Source organism: Tachypleus tridentatus, chromosome 12, assembly GCF_004210375.1.
Source record: "Tachypleus tridentatus isolate NWPU-2018 chromosome 12, ASM421037v1, whole genome shotgun sequence".
In the NCBI taxonomy this organism is placed as follows: Eukaryota; Metazoa; Arthropoda; class Merostomata; order Xiphosura; family Limulidae; genus Tachypleus; species Tachypleus tridentatus.
The window spans coordinates 62,082,018-62,109,570 of record NC_134836.1 but is presented as its reverse complement, the minus strand read 5'-3'; the positions used below and the strand labels follow the sequence as shown (position 1 = coordinate 62,109,570).

The window sequence follows — 27,553 nt, the reverse complement described above, 5'->3', positions numbered from 1 at the left end:
GCGCGAAACTACTCGAGGACTATTTGCGCGAGCTAATTTTTTACTTTTGGAGACAGCTAATCAACAACCGCCAATCTTTGGATTACAAAATTGGATTGACCGTCACATTATTTTTCTACGACTAAAAATGCGAGTATATTCGGTAACAGGACTCGAACTTCCGATCCATCAATTGCGAGTCGAGTGATCTGTTCATTTATACCATTTCAAATTGTAAGATATAATTGCTACTAAGGTCTCATCCGTTTACTACTGTCTCACGTTTGACAAAAAATTTTGGGAAAAAGTTTCTTATCGCTTGTAAATATTTGATTCGTCTATTGAACCTTTACCTTCCGGAACAGTTTCAAAAGCGGTATTCCTTTTCACCACTTCAAACACTCGTAATACCTGGATTTAAGTCATTCCTCAGTCGTATACTTGACCCTTTAGTTAAAATGAGATTATGTTTTTTAGTAAACAACATAGTAAGATAAATTGGCATGTTTTGGATTATGTTCCTACTGGTGGTTTTAAACTAATTACTTTGAACATGCATATATATTTTATTTCTTAATTATGTTTAGAGTTGGGAGCACTAATTCAAATAAATGAACAATATTCAAAATGTTTGATACCAATATTTCGCTGGTGTTGTTGACAACCCAGTTTGGGAAGTTGACTAACTTGTAGTTAATTGACGCTGGAAGTTGAGAGTCATTAAGAGAACCAATGTTCTACCTTCTCTACGTAACGAAGACGGTAACCTTTTTTTTTTTTTTAAAGCCCGAAAACAATTTTTGTAAATAAAGGTTTTTACACCGAAAAGAAAGTGTTACCCAAACTTTACAAGTTTGTTTACAGGAAAACACTATTGTATTCACTATTAATTGCCTATCTTTTAGTGAATAAAAACGAGACTAAAACTAAGAAACACAAGTTCACCAAGCTTTATTATGCAAGTTTAATGTTTCAGTGAACTTTGACTACCGCAAAGGTGCTCGCAAATCTTAAATGTGCTTTTATGTACAAGCAACAAACTGGGAATTTAAAAATCTATAAATATGAATCGTAAAAAGTAAGGAAACCTATTTGTAGGTTTTCAAATTCCCAATTTATTTTGTTTGCTAGAAATTTTTATGCTCAGCTATGGGTAAAGAATTACTTGACATGATAGTTAAGTTTATACATTGTAATGATGAAAACACGGTTCATGATTGTTTACTGTAACTATTGACTATTTGATCGCATTAGTTAAAGAAATAAGATTTATGCTGCAGCTAGAGATTGTCATGGAGATTTGTTTGAAAATATAATGAGCATTTATAGCCTCAAACTAAATTATCTGCATATAATGCGTATCAAGGGGCAAATATATACCTAAACAAAGATAGTCTCTTATTACGCGTATATAAAATTTTGATAGTAAATAAGTAACTTTTTCAAATTTAACGTTAAAAATCTCGATTTAAATAAACGTTCGTATCTCTGAAACAATTATTCCACAAATGTAAATAACAAAATGTGATATCGTATTTAACTTCAAGGACATAAATGATAAAATCGTTTATACTAAAGTATATAAAAACCAATCAGCTTTTCAATACCCCTTCGATCTTCTCAGAACCTTTAGTCTTTATAAAACGTTTGGGTGCAACACATCAAACTGTATTGGTTGTAGACTAGACCGTTTTGAATGGATTTTCTTTTACTTGGAACTTTTACCCGCATTTGTGTGTGTATATATACAGCTTTAGCAGTTAATAAATTTGTTTTTTTTATATTTTAAAGTGTTCGTGGAAATGACTCTTTTACTGTTAAAAGGCACTTTGTGCCAGCACGTATTGGGATGGGATCCGTATTGTGAACGACTATCGTGGTTCCCGATAGTTTGTGTGTTAGTCGATTTTACTAACGTTTCACGTTTGTTAGTGATAGAAGTTGATAGACATGAGATGGTAAATGTTATATTGATAATTAAGGTCAGTTATTAGAGTTTAAAATAATAACTTTGGTGTGATGGATCACATCACTTGAAAGTACAAGAGGACTTGTACTTTTTATTAAAAATAACGAGTAGTTTCTCTTCAGGGAGTGACTTTATTAAATACATCTTACAAACTCGTCACGTGCAATTCATACATAACGTGTTCTATTACACGTTACTAGTGTCAGCACCACACGAATCAATCGTTTGTCTTAATGCAGAATTAAGAACCCGAATTACAACAGCAGTTAAATCTTAAAGTATTGTACTTAAAAACACAACTACAACAACTGTTTAATAAGAAACCGACATAAACCTCAGAGTTAACATCTATTCTTAACAAAGCTAATACAAAATGTGTTACTTTTACAAAAGAATTAATAAACCTCTCTTGATATAATTTGTATAACAACCTGCAAAATGCTTTTATGAAAACTGATTTAAAATTCGAAAGTGGAATATTGTTACAAAAATCGAAAACTGATATCATAAATAAACGCACGCGAACGTTATTTATGGGTTTTAGTCCACGTCTAATTTTATATTCTTAGGAGGCCATTTTGTTAATATTTAAATACACGTGATTGAACTACTGACATAAAAATGGAATACAGAATATATTAAGTTCTCTGTAGACCCATCATTCATTTTTTAATTGTTTTCAGACAAAATTATATTATAAACATTACTTAAGCTGAACGATAATTTGTTATTCAAACAAAAGAAAAATGAAAAGGTGAGAATACATGTAAAATATTTACATATTTAGTAATATAAATCAAATACTTGTAGTACGCTAAAGATAACTTTGCAAATCTGATAAACTTTGGTGGATTCTGATTGGTTATAGACTACAAATTCCATCCAATATAACCTAAGTTATGAATATCCATTTAACAATATTCACATTCGTAGCATGTATACGAATTTTCTATTAAACACCTCAAAATAGCTCAGCAGTATGTCTATGGATTTATAAGACTAAAAATCGGGTTTTGATACCCCTAGTAGGCTCAGTAAGGACAATCCGTTGTGTAGTTTTGTGTATCAGCATGAAACATTTAAATTGGACGTTTCACGACATTTCACGTAAAATACGTGTACAATGTATTTAGGTTAGAGATGTTACGACATTATAACCCATTTATCTCAAGTTTAACTGGTAAAAGGTTATATAGTAACTTCTATGGTGGCTTACAACACTGGATCCAAATTTCTCATTCATATTACTTAAAAAGCTATGGACAGCAAGTGATCGTTGTTTTAATGGTGAACAACGCTGCTTAAAAGCTGAATAAGTCCCAACCACGTCAAATGCTGACTTATTACACATTCGATTACTGAAGAGAGAAGAACATTTGTGTACGTTGTGGGACTGTGGTCAAAAATAAGATTTTCGGAATCAATCGTGGCTCACGAACAACCATTCAGTGTAGTGACATTGGGTTCACACACTATGTTAAACACTGAACGTACAATAGGCTTAGATAATTCACAATAACCGGAATATTATTGTTGAAAGTACTATATAAAATCGGCCTATTGCAGTTACGGTTTTTTAAAAAGAACTTTCAGCTGTCATAGTTACACTAAAACATTGAGTTAATACTCTTCTAACATCATGGGAACGTTTGTAAAATAAACAAGAAAACGTTTTATCCAGATGTTGAACGGTGATTATGGTGGAAAAGACATTACATTTTCTCTGAAAACGCCAGTGTAGGTCAGGGATACTGGGTTACGAATGTAATGTTTCATATACAGAAAGCACGACATCTACTGGCGCTATTACGAAATATAATAAATCATTTACAAGTTGAATGAAGATAAAATTTCATTTCCATGTCAGACACTTGTTCTACTGATAAAGTCTATCAGTCTGTAAAATCAAAACTTCCTACCTTTATGATAGAAACAGGCGACTCTACAATCATTTTGAAACTTAGCAATAGTGAAATGATTGTTACGTCGATGTAGGTTATTAAATTAAAAACTTGCTTCAATGCTAACTTAGCGCCTGGTGTTCAACAAGGGCCACTTTTTTTACTATCAGATTAGAAACCACTTCATAGAGAAAGTATAATTTCGTGCATATAATCAGAGAGTAAAGAAAATATTAACGTGTGTTTTTCCTGTACAGATTTGGTGGCACATTTTAAAAACCATCTGAAATGAAATAAGCCTAGAAAAATAGACATGGAATATAATATAAAATATAACTAACACGATACTGTTTTCCTAAGTTATCAATTTAACGACACACTTTGTATGAAATGCCACTCTTTATCGATACGTAAGAAATGGAAACAAAATAATATGTACATTACATAAACTGGTGAAATTTCTCGATATCTTTCACATAAGTTTCTCACGACCGACTGGACGGAATCAATGAAACGAGATTCAACCCGGGATGTTTGATTTGTCCTGAACATTTCCAAGTTTCTTTATGTAGGGACGGTAAAGTCAAAGTAACAAACTCTCGTACGTAAAGTTTCGACTACTGGAGAGTTACCTAAGATATGCAACTGACAGTTATTACTTCCTTACATTGTTGTGGTCCTCCTGGACTCTGGAGTGAGAACTGATCGTATAAGGGGGAGTTGGGGAGAAAGCAGAGTTGAGACCTCCCATCCGAGGGATGTTGTCACTAGGCTTCAGAGCTTGTGATGGAAGCTGACTAGAGGGCGCTGTTGGTTCGGGAGAAGGTGGAACTGGGCTGGAAAGCCCCATGATCGAGGCTTCTACGTCGTTTATGGGTTTGAGTATGTTCATTCGCTGATGACGACGCCATTTTGCCCGTCTGTTGGAAAACCACACCTGTTTCAAACAACCAATATTGATATTGTGGGTTTGGAGGTTATTACTAAAGTTCTATATTATAACCTTTCAAAATAATTACGTGTTCTGTACGCTAGCTTAGCAAGCTAGACATGATAAAAACACTTTGTAATGATTTACTAAACACAAAACACAGCTAAGTCTAGCAAATGGGACTTGTAATATTACGTGTTCTGTACGCTAGTTTAACACGCTAGACACGATAAAAACACTTTGTAATGATTTACTAAACACAAAACACAGCTAAGTCTAGCAAACTGGACTTGTAATATTACGTGTTCTGTACGCTAGTTTACCAAGCTAGACATGATAAAAACACTTTGTAATGATTTACTAAACACAAAACACAGCTAAATCTAGCAAACTGGACTTGTAATATTACGTGTTCTGTACGCTAGTTTACCAAGCTAGACATGATAAAAACACTTTGTAATGATTTACTAAACACAAAACACAGCTAAGTCTAGCAAACTGGACTTGTAATATTACGTGTTCTGTACGCTAGTTTACCAAGCTAGACATGATAAAAACACTTTGTAATGATTTACTAAACACAAAACACAGCTAAATCTAGCAAACTGGACTTGTAATATTACGTGTTCTGTACACTAGTTTAACACGCTAGACATGATAAAAACACTTTCTAATGATTTACTAAACACAAAACACAGCTAAGTCTAGCAAACTGGACTTGTAATATTACGTGTTCTGTACGCTAGTTTACCAAGCTAGACATGATAAAAACACTGTAATGCTTTACTAAACACAAAACACAGCTAAGTCTAGGAAACTGGACTTGTAATATTACGTGTTCTGTACGCTAGTTTACCAAGCTAGACATGATAAAAACACTTTGTAATGATTTACTGAACACAAAACACAGCTAAGTCTAGCAAACTGGACTTGTAATATTACGTGTTCTGTACGCTAGTTTACCAAGCTAGACATGATAAAAACACTTTGTAATGATTTACTAAACACAAAACACAGCTAAGTCTAGGAAACTGGACTTGTAATATTACGTGTTCTGTACACTAGTTTAACACGCTAGACATGATAAAAACATTGTAATGATTTACTAAACACAAAACACAGCTAAGTCTAGCAAACTGGACTTGTAATATTACGTGTTCTGCACGTTAGTTTACCAAGCTAGACATGATAAAAACACTTTGTAATGATTTACTAAACACAAAACACAGCTAAGTCTAGCAAATTGGACTTGTAATATTACGTGTTCTGTACACTAGTTTACCAAGCTAGACATGATAAAAACACTTTGTAATGATTTACTAAACACAAAACACAGCTAAGTCTAGCAAACTGGACTTCTAATATTACGTGTTCTGTACGCTAGTTTACCAAGCTAGACATGATAAAAACACTTTGTAATGATTTACTAAACACAAAACACAGCTAAGTCTAGCAAACTGGACTTGTAATATTACGTGTTCTGTACACTAGTTTACCAAGCTAGACATGATAAAAACACTGTAATGCTTTACTAAACACAAAACACAGCTAAGTCCAGCAAACTGGACTTGTAATATTACGTGTTCTGTACGCTAATTTAACACGCTAGACATGATAAAAACACTTTGTAATGATTTAGTAAACACAAAACACAGCTAAGTCTAGCAAACTGGACTTGTAATATTCTTCACAATAAAACTTTCTCGAAAACGCGTATATTACTTTAAACTGGGTTTCAACACCTATTGTGGGCACAGCACGGAGAGCCCAACTCGAAAGTTCAACAATAAACGAATAAAGTATTAGTGCTACGTTCTTAAACACGATACGAAACTTGTAAGGTAAGGCATAATGCCAATAGGACCAGTTTGACATGCATCACGTGACAGGGAAAGTCGGAGATAGCCCCAAGCTACAGTGTAGTGGCTGTTTCTTTACTGATTTTCACAGAAAGCTACTCGAGGGTTATTTACGTTGTACCTAATTGTGAAGTAGTGGCTACCTAGTCAACTCTTGGACATCACCACTAACTGGACTTCACAGTCGTACTCTTATGACCGTATAGCTGCATGGGAAAAGTATATTTGGTAAAGAGCTTCGAACCTACGAACCGCACATTACAAGTCGAGTGCTTTAACCACCAAACGGTGCCAGGCATATGCAATAATGGTTTCGAGAGTCTTTACAGAAAGACTGTTATCTCTTTGTACAACATTTTAATTGTTTAATTGTTTTATTCGCTTTATTTACTTTTAATGTTTTATAGATTCTTGAATTCGTCTTTCTGCTATTATTACCCAACAATGTTAACATCATAACGTTTCTGTTTTTAACTTATTTCACTTTTTGGATAACGAGAATTTGTCTACTATTTCAAGTAACTTTAAGATAAATGTATTTTGTGATGACAGTAAAAAATATAATAACAGAGAAGTAGGCTTAGAAAGCTTATCTCCTCAATTTGGATACTCGGTATGAAAACAACGTTGTTTATGATAACCTGTAGATGGCGATAGTGTGTCGTAAACAGAAATAACCTGTAGATGGCGGTAGTGTGTAGTAAACAGAACGTAAGTTAAACAAATGCCATTTATCCTTCTCTTCAACCTTAACTTTTTTTGTTATTTTTTTTATTAAGGTGACGCCTACGTTGGGTGTATATAACTGAGTTATTAAGAATGTATTTCATAAGAGTATTGTTTTAAAAGGAATAGCTTATATTTTTCGCATACTATGAACTAATAAGTTCTATAGCACAACTTATCAAATGACGTCAGTAAAGTAAGTTTGCTAATGAGGGAGTTCAGTTTCCAAAGTTCAAAAGGTAAAATAACGTGGTTAGAAAGAAAGCCGACCCAATTTACGAGTCAAATACTTTAGGCACATTTTAATCTGTTAAAAAAGATAGATACGTGTAACTAATCTAATGAAAAACATTTTAGGTCTGAAAAAAAAAGGTGTGGTCTGAAAAGGATTGATCGTGGAACTTACAGGAGTGAACTAAAACTGGCGGCCAAACTGGTAACTACACTTACAGAGTTGATGATAATATCACAGTAATCATTTGTTCATTAGTTAGCTAGGCCTCGTATTTTGTTCAGCTTGAGCATGTTGGTAGGTAAAACAAAAAATACGAGGCTTAGCTAACTTATCAATAAATATTTACTGTAATATTATTATCAGTGCTATAAGTGTAGTTACCACTTTGGCCGCCAGGTTTAACTCACTCCTGTAAGTTCCACGATCATTCCTTTTATGGCTGCTCTTATTTTCCACACCTAAGGTGTTTCTTGATTAGATATCATAACTTTCTATCAGTACACACCAACAAACCACAACAAGTAAAAAATCGACACTCGCTACTAATCAACATTAACCTCTTAGGATCGCAACTCTATTCTTCGGAACAGACCTATACTTTGTATCTCAGAACGGCTGGTATGGGTATTAACACTATTTTATTGATAAGGAGAGAACAACGTTTCGACCTTCCAAGATCATCTTCAGTTTAATAAAGATCTCTCCGAAACGTTAACATAATCCGAGTACTTCCAGCGAACTTGAAATATAGGCAACGTTTAATAATCTGGGGCAGGTGTAATAACTAACATTCCATCGACGTAAAAGTACATTGAACATGATGGTATGACATGCAAGGAAAGTGAACATTTTTCTATTCTACCAACTCATTAAAAATCGTTAAGACGTAAGCACAGTCTCAACACATGCAGAATAAGTTGTCTAAACATGAAAAGTAAAATCATCATATACGTGATCAGGGTATTTAGGGCAGAACTTTAATTGAACTGCCTTACGACCTACAATCTGTTAGAAAGGGTGGTACAAGCCTGTCAAACACTTATCTCGCCAGCAGAAGCTCGTGCATGTTTTAACTCCATCTTCCTGCACTAACCACACCTCAACCCATTCAAAATGACTTGGTGACCACCTGATCCGGTTCGGTTGTATTTGAAAGAAAGGTAAGCATTCTTCATTTGATAATACCCGTAATCGGTATGTGTTTCAACAGACAGAAAAGACAAGACAATAACACATTCAGGGTATGCGAGCTTGCGTTAGATTCAAGTTTACTACACTTGCTATAGGAAAATATATTTCAGTAATTAACCCTAAAACCGTAAATCTATGTCAACAGAAACTGTCACGTTTAATGGCTACACTGATCAAGGGACAGTCCGAAGAGTAATTTCTCACAAGTTTAGAGTTCCGTCTTTTATTCCGACAAACATCATGAAATTGTAGTTTTGGTGTTGGTGATGTAAAATTTTCCTAAAGCTGGAATACTTTCGTTCAGGACCATTTTAACAATGATTTGCACTGTAACAATAGTTTTCAACGTATTCACAATAGCCGGGACGCTGTTCACCTAATATAATTAACAATGATTTGCACTGTAACAATAGTTTTCAACGTATTCACAATAGCCGGGACGCTGTTCACCTAATATAATTAACAATGATTTGCACTGTAACAATAGTTTTCAACGTATTCACAATATCCGGGACGTTATTCACCTATCAGAATCAACAATTATTTGCACTGTAACAATAGCTTTCAACATATTGGTAATACCCGGGGAAGTTGTATCTTAATCTCAGTAATGCACTAGAACTGAGTTTAGTACTTTGCTACCTACTAAGGAACGAAACCAGCGGTTTGACCATTATGATTAAAATAGATTTTGTAATGTGATAACCTCGTGTATGGTTGTCCCTCCATCTAATTCTCCCCATCTTTTCTTTGTCGTACTGGTTGTGTTTGTTGGATTGCTTCTTGTGTGATAACCTCGTGTATGGTTGTCCCTCCATCTAATTCTTCCCATCTTTTCTTTGTCGTACTGGTTGTGTTTGTTGGATTGCTTCTAGTGTGATAACTTCGTGTATGGTTGTCCCTCCATCTAATTCTTCACATCTTTTCTTTGTCGTACTGGTTGTGTTTGTTGGATTGCTTCTTGTGTGATAACCTCGTGTATGGTTGTCCCTCCATCTAATTCTCCCCATCTTTTCTTTGTCGTACTGGTTGTGTTTGTTGAATTGCTTCTAGTGTGATAACTTCGTGTATGGTTGTCCCTCCATCTAATTCTCCCCATCTTTTCTTTGTAGTACTGGTTGTGTTTGTTGGATTGCTTCTAGTGCAATAGCTCAACATTGATATAACTACTTACAACCATAGTAGTGCATTGGTCACTGTGTCCCCACCCCTAGTGGGCAAGGATGTAACTCGTGCGCACAGCCACGTTTCAGCTGCTCACCGCCCACAGTGGCCTAATTAAAGATATTTAACACAAATGTAACAAAAATATTCATGTACACTCATGTGTTTACAGTACAGATAAGTATACACTAAAATTTAAATAGGAGGTTCGATTTATACTTACCACGTGGGGAATTTTATTTCCAAATACTAGTCTGTGGTAGGTGCGGTAGCTACACCTACTTTTCTGTAAATATAGATGGGCGAGAGGGCGGGTTATTGGTCATCTGTCGCGGGTGTAACTGGCGCTGACATTCGCTAACGAAACGGTTCTTTTACCTTCGCCTTTCTGCTAACTACACGAGTTTCAACAGAATATTGCGTTAAAGTATTTAATGTGTGATAAACAAACATTTTGTCAAGGTTAAAGAGAACCGTTGGCACCTGATCACATAACATGTTAAATAAACTGTCTCTGCTACTTGTTGAATTGTTAAAATAATGTGTTTTGTCACATTTCATGCAAAGTTCTACTCGAGGACTAGTTGTTTTAGCTGTCCTTACGTTAGAGGGAATAGATTAGACGGAAGGAACCTATTAAACAATGCCAACTGGTTAGATTTTTAACTGTAATTAACTGCCACTCTTATAACGCATCTACAGCCTCACAGTGTAAAAAGTGAGCTTCGGATCCATATCCCGTCATACTAACCACTGGGCCGTGCTTAAAGAAGATGTAAAGTTATTAAATAATTATGTATTACAAAACTGTGTCTCTGTTTATCTGAAATACAATTATCAACAAGTACTTTAGTCTGGAAACTCAAAGTAAGAAACAGAGTGTTTCCGCCATCTATAGTAAGTTGATAAAAATACTAAAGGGTTGCGACCAGCCAAATCTAAATGTTAAAGTAAACCTAACTAGTAAGCACAATGCCACTTTTAATGTACCTTACTTCTTGGGCGACACGTGGTATTTTAATGACTTTATTATGTGATATCGCATTTATTTAATTATCTCTCTTAGAGGGACACTTTGTAGTACTGTGCAAAAACGTTGGAGGCACGTGAGCACGTGTTTCCTCCGGTGCCACTTCTCTTGTTTCGCCGTCTTAGAAATAAGATATAATGATTTATATCATGACCTTTAAACTAATATTGATTTACGTTTTCTCTTTAATGTAGAATTCCTATCTCAACCAGTGGCTCAGCGGTAAATCTGTAAGCTTTCAACACTACAATTCTGGTTCCGATACCGTGGTTGATACGACAAAAGAGGGATATTCTGTTTTGTAGATTTGCGCTTCACAAAAACCAGACTACGGCTGACCAATCGTTGTAACTTCACAGATAGGAAGAATTGCGTCACTTCAGTTTTTATTTAGTTTTCAACTGTTTGGTTTGTTTTTGAATTTCGCGCAAAGCTACTCGAGTTCTATCTGCGCTAGCCGCCCCTAATTTAGTAGTGTAAGACTAGAGGGAAGGCAGCAAGTCATCACCACCCACCGCCAACTCTTAGGCTACTTTTTACCAAAAAGTAGTGGTATTGACCATCACATTATAATGCCCACACGGCTGAAAGGGCGAGCATTTTGGTGTGACGGGGATGCAAACCCGTGACCCTAAAATTATGAGTCGAATGCCTTAGCCACCTGACCATACCGGGCCAATTCGTAATACAGTACTAAAAGATGGATTTCAATTACCCGCGGTGGACACAGAGTAAATAACCAAGTGGGTAGCTTTGCGCTTAAAAACAGACAAAGATCTGAACATTTCTACACAATGAAATCAGAATGGGCGAGAATTCCGTGTATTTAACTCTTTCGAATTAAACCTGATCTTCTGAATATCCGTCATTTTATGTACCGTCAGTAGAGACATTTTCAAAACAGACAGACACAGGTACAGAGGAAATGTCTCGGGAAAAAAACAAACAAACAACAATAACAAATACAAACAATATTCGGTACCAGAGATTTGGCTGCACTAGAAACGCGAAATTTATTTTAAGTAATTTCAAACACAACATCGCTTTCCATTCCAAATTAAACGCAACGAACTAATACAAATTATTATTTGAGTTTCGTAATATTATTTTCACGTGAATTGAGAAGTTCTCAATAGGTTGAAAATTACCTATTAACACGTCTCTGGTGGGACAACGGTCAGTCAACTGACAACGCTAAAGGACGAGGTTCTATTCCCACAGAGGTTTGTTTGAAATTACACACAAAGCTACACAAAGGGTTTGTAGCGTTGTAAGTCCTGTGTGACACTGGTGGGCTTCACGCCTCTTTCCTGAAAACAACCTTACCTGCACTCTAGCTTCTGATAAGTCTGTTTTGGCGGCAAGGCGCGCTCGTGTATTAACGCACGGATAGTGTGTGTTTTCGAATTCTTCTTCTAGAACTTGTAACTGTTCAGGATTAAAAGTTGTGCGGTTCCTTCGGAACTTGGAGACATCAGAACCTTCTTTCTCTTCAGTGTCTTTACCACTAATGCCTGAAACAGAATTGATAGAAATATTTTCAATAAATCCACGAGAAAGAAACAGTTAATGTAAATGAAATACGTGCACTTCATAAAAAATGTAGGAATCCATTACACTAAATAGATGCCTCATTTTCAGACTTTACACTTTATAAATTATTTATTTTCGAATTAATTAGAGAGAATTACGAAAAACTGATAATATCATGTTGAGAAATATGTAACTGATATTCCAGATTATTGTTTCATCAAAGTTTAGGTTATATATCCCAAAATATAAATAATTAAACAGTAACCTATTTTACATATTAAATAATATTGTTCTAGGGTTAGTGAATATATTAATTACTACTTCTCAAAGCTGGTAAAAATATTTGACACTAAGATTTTGAAACCAAAGTCCTTTAGAACAATAAAACTACAAGCAGACGTTATTTTTGACTTTACCAAAATAACGAGTTTACATAGAAATTCCAAGAATACTCAGCCTTATACGCGCACAATACACTGAGGTGTGTATTGTGAAGGTAAAACTATCAACAATTTTAATAAATACACAAACATTATCCAAAATTTACAGAAAAACTACTTAGAGCCACGTTGAACACAAAATACAAAGAACTACATGACTTACAAAAAAAAAAATGAACCTAGATCATCAACTGGCATGTTGCATTAAACCAGAGATTTACGGACTTATACAACGAAACATAAACCAAATCAATACTAAGAATGGCAGAGACAAAACGACCTGCCACAACAAAAACTAGAGAAACTAAGATGCAAACAACAGAAAAGACACCAAAACGACAAACCGTTGACTAACTTCATAATTAACAGATCCGACCGACAATTAAACACAGACGAGATGCATCTACTTAACAAAGGACTCAACTTTGCAATAGCACCTAGGTACATTCCAACCATAGAAATTAAAACATGTTTAGAAGATCTAGCCAGGAGACTTGTGATACTTTCTACAGAAAACAAAAACAAGGAAACAACCAACAGAAAGAAGACAACTTAGACAATTTTATTGACATCCAACAGCCAAACTTCCCAGGAAAAATTAAAAATTTATATTTTCCAGAAACACCTAAAAACAACATCTTAAACGATTTTTTCAAAGAATTTTCTCACAAAACCATCAACATAATTTCACAAAACAGAAAGCTAAAAAACATCACAAAAAAGACATTTATTTCATTAAAAACCTAAAACAAGACAAAAACATAAAAATTCTAAAAGCAGATAAAGGAAACGTTATAGTCATAATGAACACGAATGAATACATCCAAAAAATGAATAACATCCTATCAGACACGAACAAATTTAAACCAATACACACAACTCCAACAAAGACACACGAGACGCAACTAAACAAATTGCTACTACAAATGAAAAAAGCCAACACAATTTCACAAACACTATATTCCTACCTACGCAAAACCGACTCACGCATACCACAAATATACGGCATCCCCAAACCTCATAAACCAGATTGTCCATTACGACCAATAATGTCCACATATGAATCGTTTAATTACAATCTTGGTAAATACATAGCATGGGCATTCTCCAAATATGTAACATCAGCCAGCTCATTCATCAAAGACTCTTTTAATTTCAAGTCTAATCTAAATCAACTTAATCATAAAGCCTTAATGGCCAGTTTCGATGGTATATCCCTCTTTACAGAAGTTCCAACCACTGAAGCCTGCAAGATAGCCTTAAAACTCTATATCCGAGACCCTAACCCAACTATAGAAATTCCAAGTAACCAGTTAGCAACCCTCATAGAATTCACAACGATAAAGACAAATTTTATGTTCAACAATCACAACTATATACAAACAAATGGCCTAACCATGGGCAACCCAGTATCACCAGTTCTAGCCAATGTTTTTATGACACAAGCAATTAACATAGCATTTCATCCACCACTATACTGGTACAGATATGTAGATGACACGATTGCGGGATTCACATCTACAGAACACACACTTAATTTTTTCAATCACATTAGCTCTACACATCCCAACATTAACTTCACATGTGAACAGGAAGAAAGCAATCAAATATCATTTTTTAACCTCAAAATTACAAGAACCAACACACAATTTAAAACAGAAATCCACCGAAAAATCACCCATACTGGACTATACATTCCTTGGGACTCAGCACATGAAACAAAACAAAAACTCAACATACTAAGAAACCAAATAAACACAGCTATAAAACTATGCTTACCAGATAAAATTAACGATAAATTAGACAAAATAAAACAATACTTCATCAACATCAACAAGTTTCCTCCACAAACCGTAAAAAACATTATACGCACACACCTAGACAGAAAGCAAAATCAACCAACAAAAGTAAATATACTCTTCAAAACAAGAAACGCAAAAGAGATATTTTTTGTTATTTAAAGAGAAATATATGTAATAACGTTACAAGCTCAGAGTATGTGATGTTACTCGTGTTAAGGCACTGATTGTCAGACCAAAATGACAATAAAAGTTGTGTACTTTGAAAACGGAGGAAAACATCGGATTTTTCGCCAAAACGCATGCGTGTCCAATAAATTTGTTTGAGAGATCTGCATGTTCTGCACGTGCAACATGTGCAAAATCCCTATAAAAGTGACGGGTTCTCGGTTTCCATAGCTCAATGTTAAGCCACCGACACGCAATACAGTTACTTCCAAGACTGACTGAGGCACAACGCAACAACGCCATTGGTCGCTTGGAAGCAGGCGAATCTCGATAAGATGTTGCCAGAGCTGTGAATGTCCACCCAAGCACCATCACAAGGCTACGGAATCGTCACCAACAACATGGATCAACTCGTGACCGTCCACGATCTGGCAGACCTCGTGTAACCACGCCCGCACAAACTCGCAACATCCGATTACGTCACCTTCGGGATAGGACCACCATTGCGACGTCTACTGCCTCAACCATACCAGAGCTGCGTAGGATTCCGATCAGACCGTACGCAACCGTCTACGAGATGCAGGAATCCGACCTCGACGTCCAGTCAGAGGCGTCATCCTCACCCAGCAACATCGTCAAGCACGGCTGCAGTGGACTCGGGCACAACGGGTATGACCTCATCGACGATGGAGGCATGTTTGGTTCAGCGATGAATCACGTTTTATGCTTCGTAGGCAGGATGGAAGGACCCGTGTTTACCGTCGTCGAGGTGAACGTTTTGCAGCAAACTGTGTGCAGGATGTTGACAGATTTAGTGGTGGCAGCGTCATGACGTGGGCTGCCATCGCCTACATTGCCAGAAGAGACCTTTTGCACATTCGAGGGAATCTTACGGCTCAATGATACGTCGACGAGATTCTTAGGCCCAATGTGCAACCCATCATGGTGAGCGTCAATGATATGTTTTAACATGACAACGCCCGTCCTCACACAGCCCGACTCACCACTGTCTTCTTGAGACACCACAACATCAACGTTCTTCCCTGACCCTCCAAATCACCAGATTTAAACCCCATCGAACATCTCTGGGACGAGTTGGACCGACGTCTGCGACGGCGACAACCTCAACCGCAGACTCTACCTCAGCTTGCAGCAGCTTTGCAGGCTGAGTTGACAGCCATTCTACAGGATGTGATTCGTCATCTCATCGCTTCCATGAGCAGAAGATGCCAAGCAGTTATTGATGCTCACGGGGGCATACTGTTATTGACGTTGAGTGACGTTAAACTTCACCTAGAGAGCGTGGACGTCGCCTTTGCAGACTTTGAATGTTCAGCAGTGAATGTGCAAAGTTTCACATGTGTCATACAGAACTACCCGGAATAAACTTGTTAACAATTTGTCTCATATTTTGCCTTTTGCGTTTCGTTTTTTGAAGAGTATATATTCCACGATTTGAAAAATCACGAAACCATATACTGCTGCATACCAAATATTCCCGACATCAGCAGAAAGATAACCAACATTTGACAAAAACTTGTAACAAAATATGACATTCCAGTTAGTACCAAATTTATTCAAAAACCATGCACAAAACTGAGGTCTATACTGTGTGAAAACTACACTGACAAACACCACACCAACATTATTTATAAAATACAATGTGATAACTGCCACGACTTCTATATTGGAGAAACAAGTAGAAAAATGGAAACCAGATTCAAAGAACAAAAAAGTCACCTTCATACGTTTTCGAACACAACAAGTCAAATTAACACAACATAACCATAGAAAACACTCAAATACAAAATAAAGAAACAAACACAAAAAACGCAAAATTAAAGAAGCCTTACTTTTTCAACAACTGAAGCCCAAAATAAACCAATACAAAGGAACACCTTTATTCCTATATTAAAAAAAATAATAATAAATAATAATATAAATAATATAAAATTATTCAAACATCTAACACCGCCCTCTACATTCTGACACTCAGTTACACAACCTCTTTCAAACATGTGGTCAGCTTCCGGTCAGTTACCTCTTTCTTTGTGAACCTGACGATGACCGAAGAAGGTCGAAATGTTGTTCGCTCCTTTACATAATGCTTTCTCTATCCATACCACCCGTTTTTACATAGATAGATTTGTTCGCTCCTCTACGTAAATTTTTTTCTCAACCCAAACGAGCCGTTTTTACATAAATATTTTTCTCTAGAAGTGGGTTTTCTCGACATCACTGAGGTGTGTATTATTTTTCCCAGCGAAATACTTTCGCCAATGTTAAGAAATAAACAAAAAAGGTTGAGGTGTGAAAGACGTCTACAAAGTGATAAAGCTTTAATATTATATTATTATTAATATTATATTATTATTCAATCTTTAATAATTTTGACAACGAATTTCATATCTAGTCCCTTAGGGATTTTCAACAATTTAAAAAGCGTATAAAAGTTTTTCACAGTACCCATTCTGGACTACCCATTTCTTTCAGTCCAGTCTGCTGTATTCCCATTGGGCCTGATGAATCCTGGATCTAGCGAAACGCGTCGTCGGCATCGAATTAGAAGAATATATTATTGCAGTTGGAATACTGTTGTTATTAACTATTTCTTGAAAAACCCTAAGAAACTAGATATAGGATACAATATTTAAAATATAATAAACCTGATAATAACATCTGATGAGAAACAAACTAATTAAAACCAACTTATTTATATTGTTAGTTTGTATGAATTAATGCTCTCACAACCTACAAAACAAACGTTAACATTAATAATTCTTATTATATGACAAAACCTATTAAGTCCAATTATTTATATAAGAGTTCATTAACAAGTTTGTCGTAGCCAATAAATTAATATTCGTACCTTGGAAATAAACAAAAGTGAAGTAAATCTAATTTTGATAAACTCTAGAAACTTGAGTTTCAACAACTCTTGTGTCGTCATCATTCAGTCAGATGTGCTACAAACACACGTGTGTGTGTTTTCATATAGCAAAGCCACATCGGGCTATCTGCTGAGTCCATCGAGCAAACAGACGTATTCTGACGTTTGTTCAGTTTGAGTTTTGGTGTGGGGAAGTCTCTGAAAGAATTTGTTTATTTTAAACAACTGTTACGTCATATATGTTATGAGAGAAAACACAACATGAATGAATTGTTTTTACGAGGACCGTACAGTAGAGTAGTATCTCGAACTAGCAATATTTATATCAAATCAGAACCTGCAAACATATGTTCTAGACGGTAATTGGTGTAGGAGTAAAGCACTTAAAGCTCTCTATCCAATAGAAATTTAGCAGATGATGAAGTTTTATGTTAATGGTCCCTCGGTGAGTCAGCGGAAAATTTACAGATTTAAAACTCTAAAATACGGAGATCTATTCTCCGTGGTACAACAACAACAGTGTTAAAGTGCGTCGTTAGAACGAGGCATAGCAATGAACAGTAAATATTAATACCTGTAATATGTATGTATCTTTAGAACGAGGCATAGCAATGAACAGTAAATATTAATACTTGTAATATGTATGTATCTTTAGAACGAGGCATAGCAATGAACAGTAAATATTAATACCTGTAATATGTATGTATCTTTAGAACGAGGCATAGCAATGAACAGTAAATATTAATACCTGTAATATGTATGTATCTTTAGAACGAGGCATAGCAACGAACAGTAAATATTAATACCTGTAATATATATGTATCTTTAGAACGAGGCATAGCAATGAACAGTAAATATTAATACCTGTAATATGTATGTATCTTTAGAACGAGGCATATCAATGAACAGTAAATATTAATACTTGTAATATGTATGTATCTTTAGAACGAGGCATAGCAATGAACAGTAAATATTAATACCTGTAATATGTATGTATCTTTAGAACGAGGCATAGCAATGAACAGTAAATATTAATACCTGTAATATGTATGTATCTTTAGAACGAGGCATAGCAATGAACAGTAAATATTAATACTTGTAATATGTATGTATCTTTAGAACGAGGCATAGCAATGAACAGTAAATATTAATACCTGTAATATGTATGTATCTTTAGAACGAGGCATAGCAATGAACAGTAAATATTAATACTTGTAATATGTATGTATCTTTAGAACGAGGCATAGCAATGAACAGTAAATATTAATACCTGTAATATGTATGTATCTTTAGAACGAGGCATAGCAATGAACAGTAAATATTAATACTTGTAATACGTATGTATCTTTAGAACGAGGCATAGCAATGAACAGTAAATATTAATACCTGTAATATGTATGTATCTTTAGAACGAGGCATAGCAATGAACAGTAAATATTAATACCTGTAATATGTATGTATCTTTAGAACGAGGCATAGCAATGAACAGTAAATATTAATACTTGTAATATGTATGTATCTTTAGAACGAGGCATAGCAATGAACAGTAAATATTAATACCTGTAATATGTATGTATCTTTAGAACGAGGCATAGCAATGAACAGTAAATATTAATACTTGTAATATGTATGTATCTTTAGAACGAGGCATAGCAATGAACAGTAAATATTAATACCTGTAATATGTATGTATCTTTAGAACGAGGCATAGCAATGAACAGTAAATATTAATACTTGTAATATGTATGTATCTTTAGAAAGAGGCATAGCAATGAACAGTAAATATTAATACCTGTAATATGTATGTATCTTTAGAACGAGGCATAGCAATGAACAGTAAATATTAATACTTGTAATATGTATGTATCTTTAGAACGAGGCATAGCAATGAACAGTAAATATATAATACCTGTAATATGTATGTATCTTTAGAACGAGGCATAGCAATGAACAGTAAATATTAATACTTGTAATATGTATGTATCTTTAGAACGAGGCATAGCAATGAACAGTAAATATTAATACCTGTAATATGTATGTATCTTTAGAACGAGGCATAGCAATGAACAGTAAATATTAATACTTGTAATATGTATGTATCTTTAGAAAGAGGCATAGCAACAATGAACAGTAAATATTAATACCTGTAATATGTATGTATCTTTAGAACGAGGCATAGCAATGAACAGTAAATATTAATACCTGTAATATGTATGTATCTTTAGAACGAGGCATAGCAATGAACAGTAAATATTAATACCTGTAATATGTATGTATCTTTAGAACGAGGCATAGCAATGAACAGTAAATATTAATACTTGTAATATGTATGTATCTTTAGAACGAGGCATAGCAATGAACAGTAAATATTAATACCTGTAATATGTATGTATCTTTAGAACGAGGCATAGCAATGAACAGTAAATATTAATACTTGTAATATGTATGTATCTTTAGAACGAAGCATAGCAATGAACAGTAAATATTAATACTTGTAATATGTATGTATCTTTAGAACGAGGCATAGCAATGAACAGTAAATATTAATACCTGTAATATGTATGTATCTTTAGAACGAGGCATAGCAATGAACAGTATGGTTGGCTCTTGGAATTAGTTGCCTTCAGACGTGGTAGATACAGCAAATAGAAAGAATTTTAAAAGAATTTTTATATATATTCGAATGATAAGGGCTGGTTTCAAGTGTCCGTCAGTTTAACAGCCCATGTTTATGAATGTATGACATGAATATCTTGGAACAACAACATCATGTATATCTGACGTTTAAAATATCAGGCTACAAGGTGATTTATGAATATCTATATTTTTAGTGCGTTTCTGTCGAAATCGTCAGAGACATACAGTCCAGAAGTGACTGTGAAGACGAGGACGTAAAACGAGTTTCCAATATGAATCGACTAGGTTTGTCCACATATATCTCAGGTTCTTGATGTTAAAGAGGGTTTATGAAATACGTATTTACAACAGAAAACGTTTTATTAATAAAACCAAACAAAGACTGTGATTAACCCTGTCAGTGATTAATTTATATCTTAGTTTTACACAAATTAAGCTAGTACATCTTACATACAACCAGCTTATACTTTAGTTTTGGTTTGGGTTTGTTTTGAAATTCGCGCGAAGCTACACGATGACTATCTGCGCTACCCGTCCCTACTTTAGCAGTGTAAGACTCTAGTCTTAGGCAGCTAGTCATCACCACCCACACCCAACTCTTGGGCTACTCTTATACCAACGAATAGTGGGACTGACCAACACATTATAACGACCACACGGCGAACATGTTTCGTGTGACGGGGATTCGGACCAGCAACCCTCGGATTACGAGTCAAATGCCCTAACCACCTGGCTATGCTGGCCATTTTAGTTTTACACAGATGAAACTATTACATCTCCTTATACACTACCAGCTTATACCTTAGTTTTACACAAATGAAACTATTACATCTATGATATATTACCAGCTTATATCTTAGTTTTATTACCATAAAAATATGTGAGTATTATACACTCGTATCCTTCTAACACCTGAATATGTGAACTTGTATAACACTATATTTATGAGTTAATAACAAAATCCGATCAACTTACTTTTCAATACAGAACATTTCTCCTCATCACGTCTACTTTAAAATTACATACCTGTTATTCTATGTTCTCGTAAAGAAACCATTGTAGCCAGCGCTGCTTGATCGGTGGTTGTTCCCAGAGGGAGTGGAGCCCCAGAGAAGGCCGGCCATAAATGATTAGCTGCGTGGCTGTCACTGTCGAACCCCACGGGAAAGCTGCAGTATACGGGTAATAAATGGCGTAACTTGCGGCCCGAGCGAATTCTGCTGCCGCTCTATCCGCTGCTCTGTTTCGCAGGATTCGATTGATTGAACTGACACTTGGAGCAGTGTTGTTATTACAAACTCCTACAGATACGAATAGCCAATGTTATTTCCACTAACGACCATCGCTTTACAAAATATTGGAGAAAACGAATGCACATGAGCTCAACTTTTAAATAATAGAGCATTCTTTGAGAGTTTATTTATGTAACGAAAATGACAGTAAACTATCTCCATGAGAAACCAAATATTTATTAAATCATTTCATAAACAAATACGTTTATATTGACAGTCAATAGGACTAACATGTCACGAAATTAATGTTGATATTTTTCATAAATCTTACGCAAAGCTATTCGAGGGCTCTCTGTGATAACGGCCCCTTAGTGTCAAGTGATAGACTAGAAAAATGCAACTACTCAGTACATTGTACCCCCAACTTTGGGCTACAATTTAGCAACGAATAGTGGACTTAACCATCACATAATCATGGCTAAATTTGGCGAGGGTGTTGTTCGGCGACACGTTTTTCGATTCCGTAACCTGAAGATTGCGAGTTGAAGTACACTTGAGCTTCATTTTTAGACGAGTGCAAAGTTCACCGAATAGTTTCTCATGTCATCTTGATGTGACGTATATTTCATGGACATATACAGACGCTCCCCAGGTACTTTGTTTTCAAAATAGTTTTAACAAAGAGATTTTTCTTCGTTATCTTTAGAAATCACAAAGCGTAAATATATTTCTTCTAAAGCTTTTCCACGCAACTAATTTTTGAATTCAACTAACGAAAAAAAAAAAGTTAACTTGAATAGACACATACAAAAAAACAATTATTATTTATTACGTGATATTATCCTGTAAGTTAAGGTCGGACTTCACATTGGTTATATTACTGCTTCGTTAATAACCGGAAACACGTGTTTCTTTAGTTGTCTTATATAGCATCTAAACACAACCTGTTTCGTTTTTCTCCCAACAACATTACTGTTTGTTTGAACAGTTGTTCCAGACAGGGTTAATTTTACCCCTGTCAGCGCTTGCGTTGTCGCATGAACTGTTTATAATAAGCCAATCTTTTGTTTTCTTGGTGTTCCCTGCAGAACCTCTCCTGGCTTTACAATATATAGGGAATTATATCCATATGATATTCATGACTCAGTTTATAACGTGTTTTTTAATACAGAGAATAAACTCAAAGGAAGTTCTAAATAAAAAAAATTGGCACCATTTAACTCGACCATTTTCTCACCTGACGCACGTGGGTGGTTTTAACAATGATTAGACTGGAGACGTTAGAAGGATAGGTGATTTGACCCGAGGCGACACGCGAAAGCACGTGCTTCAGGACAATGCTGTTCATTCATTTATATATATATACAGTCCCCTGTAAACATTAATAAAGTTTAATGTTACAAAAAGTTTATACCAGAAATAATCAAGACTTTTGTGGGTTGACTGATTCGAGGTTGTCCGTGTGTGGCTTTGATTGTAGTTTTTCACGTCAACCAAACTGGCAAATTGAACACGAAAGTAAACAGAACCCGTCGGCAATTAATACGACGTATGAACCATATAGCTAGGCAAGTCGGACACAACTATCAGTACGTTTAAACCACTTGTTAGAAATGAAGAAGAACAGCACGTCATCACAACTCACTACGTCATTTCATAAAAGGACTAAAGACACCTAAGAGTTGGGCATACTTGATTTGAAATCTAATGAATCAGAAAACTTTATTTTTACATGTTTCCTCAACCCGTCTAATATTTCTGTGGTAAATTTCAATCATTTAAAAGGCACATCAAGAAATAAAACTGACTTTACAAACGAAGTTCTATTGAGAACTATTAAAGGTATTTATTATTAGCAGTGGTTTCCATAAAAGATGGGAGAAAGTATGTAATCTAGGTAAAGAGCTAAGTTACACATAACGTATGATGACGTTATATATAATCTGGGTAAAGAGCTAAGTACACATAATGTATGATTACGTTATATATAATCTAGGTAAAGAGCTAAGTTACACATAATGTATGATTACGTTATATATAATCTAGGTAAAGAGCTAAGTACACATAATGTATGATTACGTTATATATAATCTAGGTAAAGAGCTAAGTTACACATAATGTATGATTACGTTATATATAATCTAGGTAAAGAGCTAAGTTACACATAATGTATGATTACGTTATATATAATCTAGGTAAAGAGCTAAGTTACACATAATGTATGATTACGTTATATATAATCTAGGTAAAGAGCTAAGTTACACATAATGTATGATGACGTTATATATAATCTGGGTAAAGAGCTAAGTTACACATAATGTATGATTACGTTATATATAATCTGAGGGTAATAGGTAAGTTACACATAATGTATTATGACGTTATATATAACTGAGTAATGATCTAAGTTACACATAATGTATGATTACGTTATATATAATCTGAGTAAATAGGTAAGTTACACATAATGTATTATGACGTTATATATAACTGGGTAAAGATCTAAGTTACACATAATGTATGATGACGTTATAGAACGGATCACATTTTGTTTTCACATTCATACACCACATGTTATTCACATTTCTTCGTAAACATCCTGAAACGTGTGTCATTAAACCTGAAGATGGTAGAAACTCCTGAAAACGTGGGAACTTATAGAATACAAAATTGGTTACCAATCGCTGCAGAGCGTAAGTTGTTGTTGATTTTTTTTTTTTTTTAACAGAATGGCGGTGCTGACGTATTCATAAGCTGAAATTCTACATGAAGATTGGTTTAAGTACTGGAACTGCTGTTATAGATAATGTCTGTACAGCCCAGACTTATTACGATGTCTTCTTTGATTTATCGAGCTGTACTCACAGCTGTAACTACAAGAACATGAAAACAACAATAATACAGTAAGTTGTTACTCGACTTGGAGAGCAGTTGACCAGCGGTAGAAGTTCAAACATGGAAAAAACAACACAGTATTTTTTTGTAAAAAATGATAAATGAGGGTTTTCCATCATGACGAGAAACCCACTTGAAGTAAAATACATTTCTAAAGATTTGCTGCTATAGGTATTTAACTTTATAAATAAAGTACAGAACAACGTTTCGACCCTTGTTAAACCTAAAGATGACCTAAAAAGGTTGCAACGTTTTCTGTACTTTATTTTAATTAAAGTTTTAATACCCATACCAGCCGGCTTTAGAATACAAAAGATGGTTTTATTACAAAATACAAACAAACTTAATGTTCGCCAATATAATGTATTTAAGGTGAAACAAGACCCAGAGAACCTCAAAACGTAAACAACATAAACATACAAGCTTTAATTCTTTACTTACTGTAACGTTAACAGCTGTTGTGGAAGTCTTCATTTTGACGCTTCATTGTATAAAATGTTCAAGAATAGAATATTTAAAGTCGGCATAATGCTTACGTAAGGCTTCCGAGATGGAATATTAATCATTGTGACGGCTGATAGTTTATTAATTAAATCCAACCTATTTATTAACTCGGGTCTCGACTTCGAATCCTGTCACCGAACATTTTCGCCCTCTCAGAATGGGTTCGTTATAATGTGATAATTAATCCCACTATTATTTAGTAAAGGTGTTCAAGAGTTGATGACAAATTGATGTATTTCCTCTTAGTCTATCGCTTTTAAAGGTCTCCCCTGTGGGACAGCGGTGAGCCTTCTGAGCTACAACCCAAAACCACAGGTTCGATTCCCATCAGTCAACATAGTAGATAGTTCGGAGTGTCTTTGCTATAACCAAACAGACAGATATAAATGGCGGCACAATGATATGTCTGCGGATTTACAACACTAAAATCCGTGTTTCGATACACGTGGGGGCGGAGCACAGATAGCCCATTGTATACTTCTGTGCTTGAATTCAAACAACACTTATCAATTAGGGACAACTGGCTCACACAGATGCGCGAAATTCAATACATTTACAAATAAAATATTTTATAAATGAGTAACAACTTAGGAGGAAGAGGTCTGGTGTACCTAATCCTCCTGGGTGTACAAAATATATACACCCAAACACCAGAGAGAGAGTTTACCTTTGCATGCCAAGCAACTGCGCTCTGTGTAGGCTGTGTAGAAAATCATCACATATCACAATGTTCCAAATTAAACCCCAAACCTAAATGCTGCAATTGTGAGGAAGAACACACGGCAAATTATAAAGGATGCCAAAAATACATATCTTTTACGGCACACTTACACGAACTTAAAAATCCAAACATAAACAAGCCACAAACAAACAAAATCCAAGAACAATCAAAATCAACTACTACTGAAACACCAGAAAACACAAACAAACTCATATGCTGCAGTAGTCAAGAAAACATCATTCATGCAGGAAAACCATCATCAAGTAATGAAGACCTACCTAAACCAACAGAAGACACACACAAAACCACACCTATGATTATTGAAAACACACTAACCGATGCCATTACTTCTACCTTCTCTGAAATATTGACAGAATACACAAATCCAAATAATGAAAACAGGCTAATAGACATAATCATTAAAATAGTTATGAAAAACATCGAAAAATACCTACCACAAATGTTAACACATGTCATGAACTCTGTTAAACATGGATAAATTCACAGTATTACACATCAATATCCAGGGTGCTATTGTTTCCAACACCTCTCCCCGTTAATATTGTACATCTGATAAAATCAAATTTAAATAATAATAATTAATAAAATAGTGCTAAATTAAAACAGCCACCTACGTACTAGACTTGAAAAAAATTAGAAAAAATATAAATGGACATTGTCCTGAAAAGGACCAGTTTAAAGTTGATATTAATCCATATTAATCAGTCAGTTCCAACAATGTAATGGAAGGAGGAAGAGGTCTGGTGTACCTGACCCTCATGGGTATACAAAAGATATATACCCAAACACCAGAGAGAGAAAGTAACAACTACTTTTTAATTTATTACACATCTCTACTTGACCATTCGTTTATTTGTAACTATACACTAAATACTTGTTAGTTTATATCCCATGTTCCAGCTGCTGATCTGCTGTCGTCTTCAGGGAATTTGAACATTCCTGTTGTAACTGGGATTTAGTCCTGTATCCTCTTAAGGGAAAAGTAGGATAACCTCGCAGGGGTTTTGGTTTATCTGGGAGCCCTATGTTGTGGGGCAATTAATTTATATGGGTTAATTCAGTCTGATTAGAAATATCTCTGTAAGAAATGACCATTAAGGTTCCATCTTGAGCTTGAGGGGAGAATTCATCCATATAAGCCCTTTAAATTAAGCCTCTGTACAATGGGTATTTTAAACTAAATACTATGTTTAACTGTTTCTTTTATATCGCACACAAAGCTGAAGGTGAGAAGCATCATTCACAACATAACCTGATCTTGAACCCTGGACCTTTCAATTCACAAGCCTGGCATACATATCACTAACGTGTACAAACACACCACGTTGTCTCGAAACCTAGACTTTTCGACCCGCAAGCCTGGCTTACATACCAGTAGTTTACACTAAATTTTACTAAACAAAACCTTAAATATTTCGAAAATGAATTAATATTTTAATCAACTCATCCTTAAGAAAATTAAAAGTTTCGGAAGTTTACTAGTGAGAAGTAAAGTTTGCTTAGTAAACAATACCGATAACAGATAATGAATACCGCGGGCACGTGATATGCGAAAATAACTTGGTAATACAGTAAAACCTAAGCCAGAAACTGCATTGGCGGAAACCTGTAGCCGGAGACATCAAGATGTTGCAGCATTATCTTAAGATTTCTCTTATAAAAGGCCCTCTATATGACAGAACTTGTGTAATGCAGATGGCAAACTATCTTTCACCTACCTCATCTATC

At 35.0% G+C, this 27,553-nt stretch overlaps 1 protein-coding gene across 1 annotated transcript; it reads right to left on the bottom strand.

The window, feature by feature from the left end:
• Positions 1–2,068: 2,068 nt before the first annotated feature.
• Positions 2,069–27,548, bottom strand: LOC143235634 (paired box protein Pax-6-like). The gene is made up of 4 exons (XM_076473866.1): positions 27,544–27,548; positions 21,479–21,621; positions 12,312–12,499; positions 2,069–4,786 (listed from the first exon to the last, which is right to left on the bottom strand). The coding sequence occupies exons 1-4, from the start codon at positions 27,546–27,548 to the stop codon at positions 4,505–4,507; spliced, it is 618 nt and encodes a 205-aa protein (XP_076329981.1). The 3' UTR covers positions 2,069–4,504.
• Between the last annotated feature and the right edge of the window lie 5 nt (positions 27,549–27,553).

Excerpts from the sequence above, each read along its gene's own strand:
- LOC143235634 (XM_076473866.1), bottom strand. Across the intron at positions 12,500-21,478 it reads ACGAGAACATAGAATAACAG|GCATTAGTGGTAAAGACACT; the intron begins GTATGTAATTTT and ends ATTCTGTTTCAG. Across the intron at positions 4,787-12,311 it reads TATCAGAAGCTAGAGTGCAG|GTGTGGTTTTCCAACAGACG; the intron begins GTAAGGTTGTTT and ends TGTTTGAAACAG.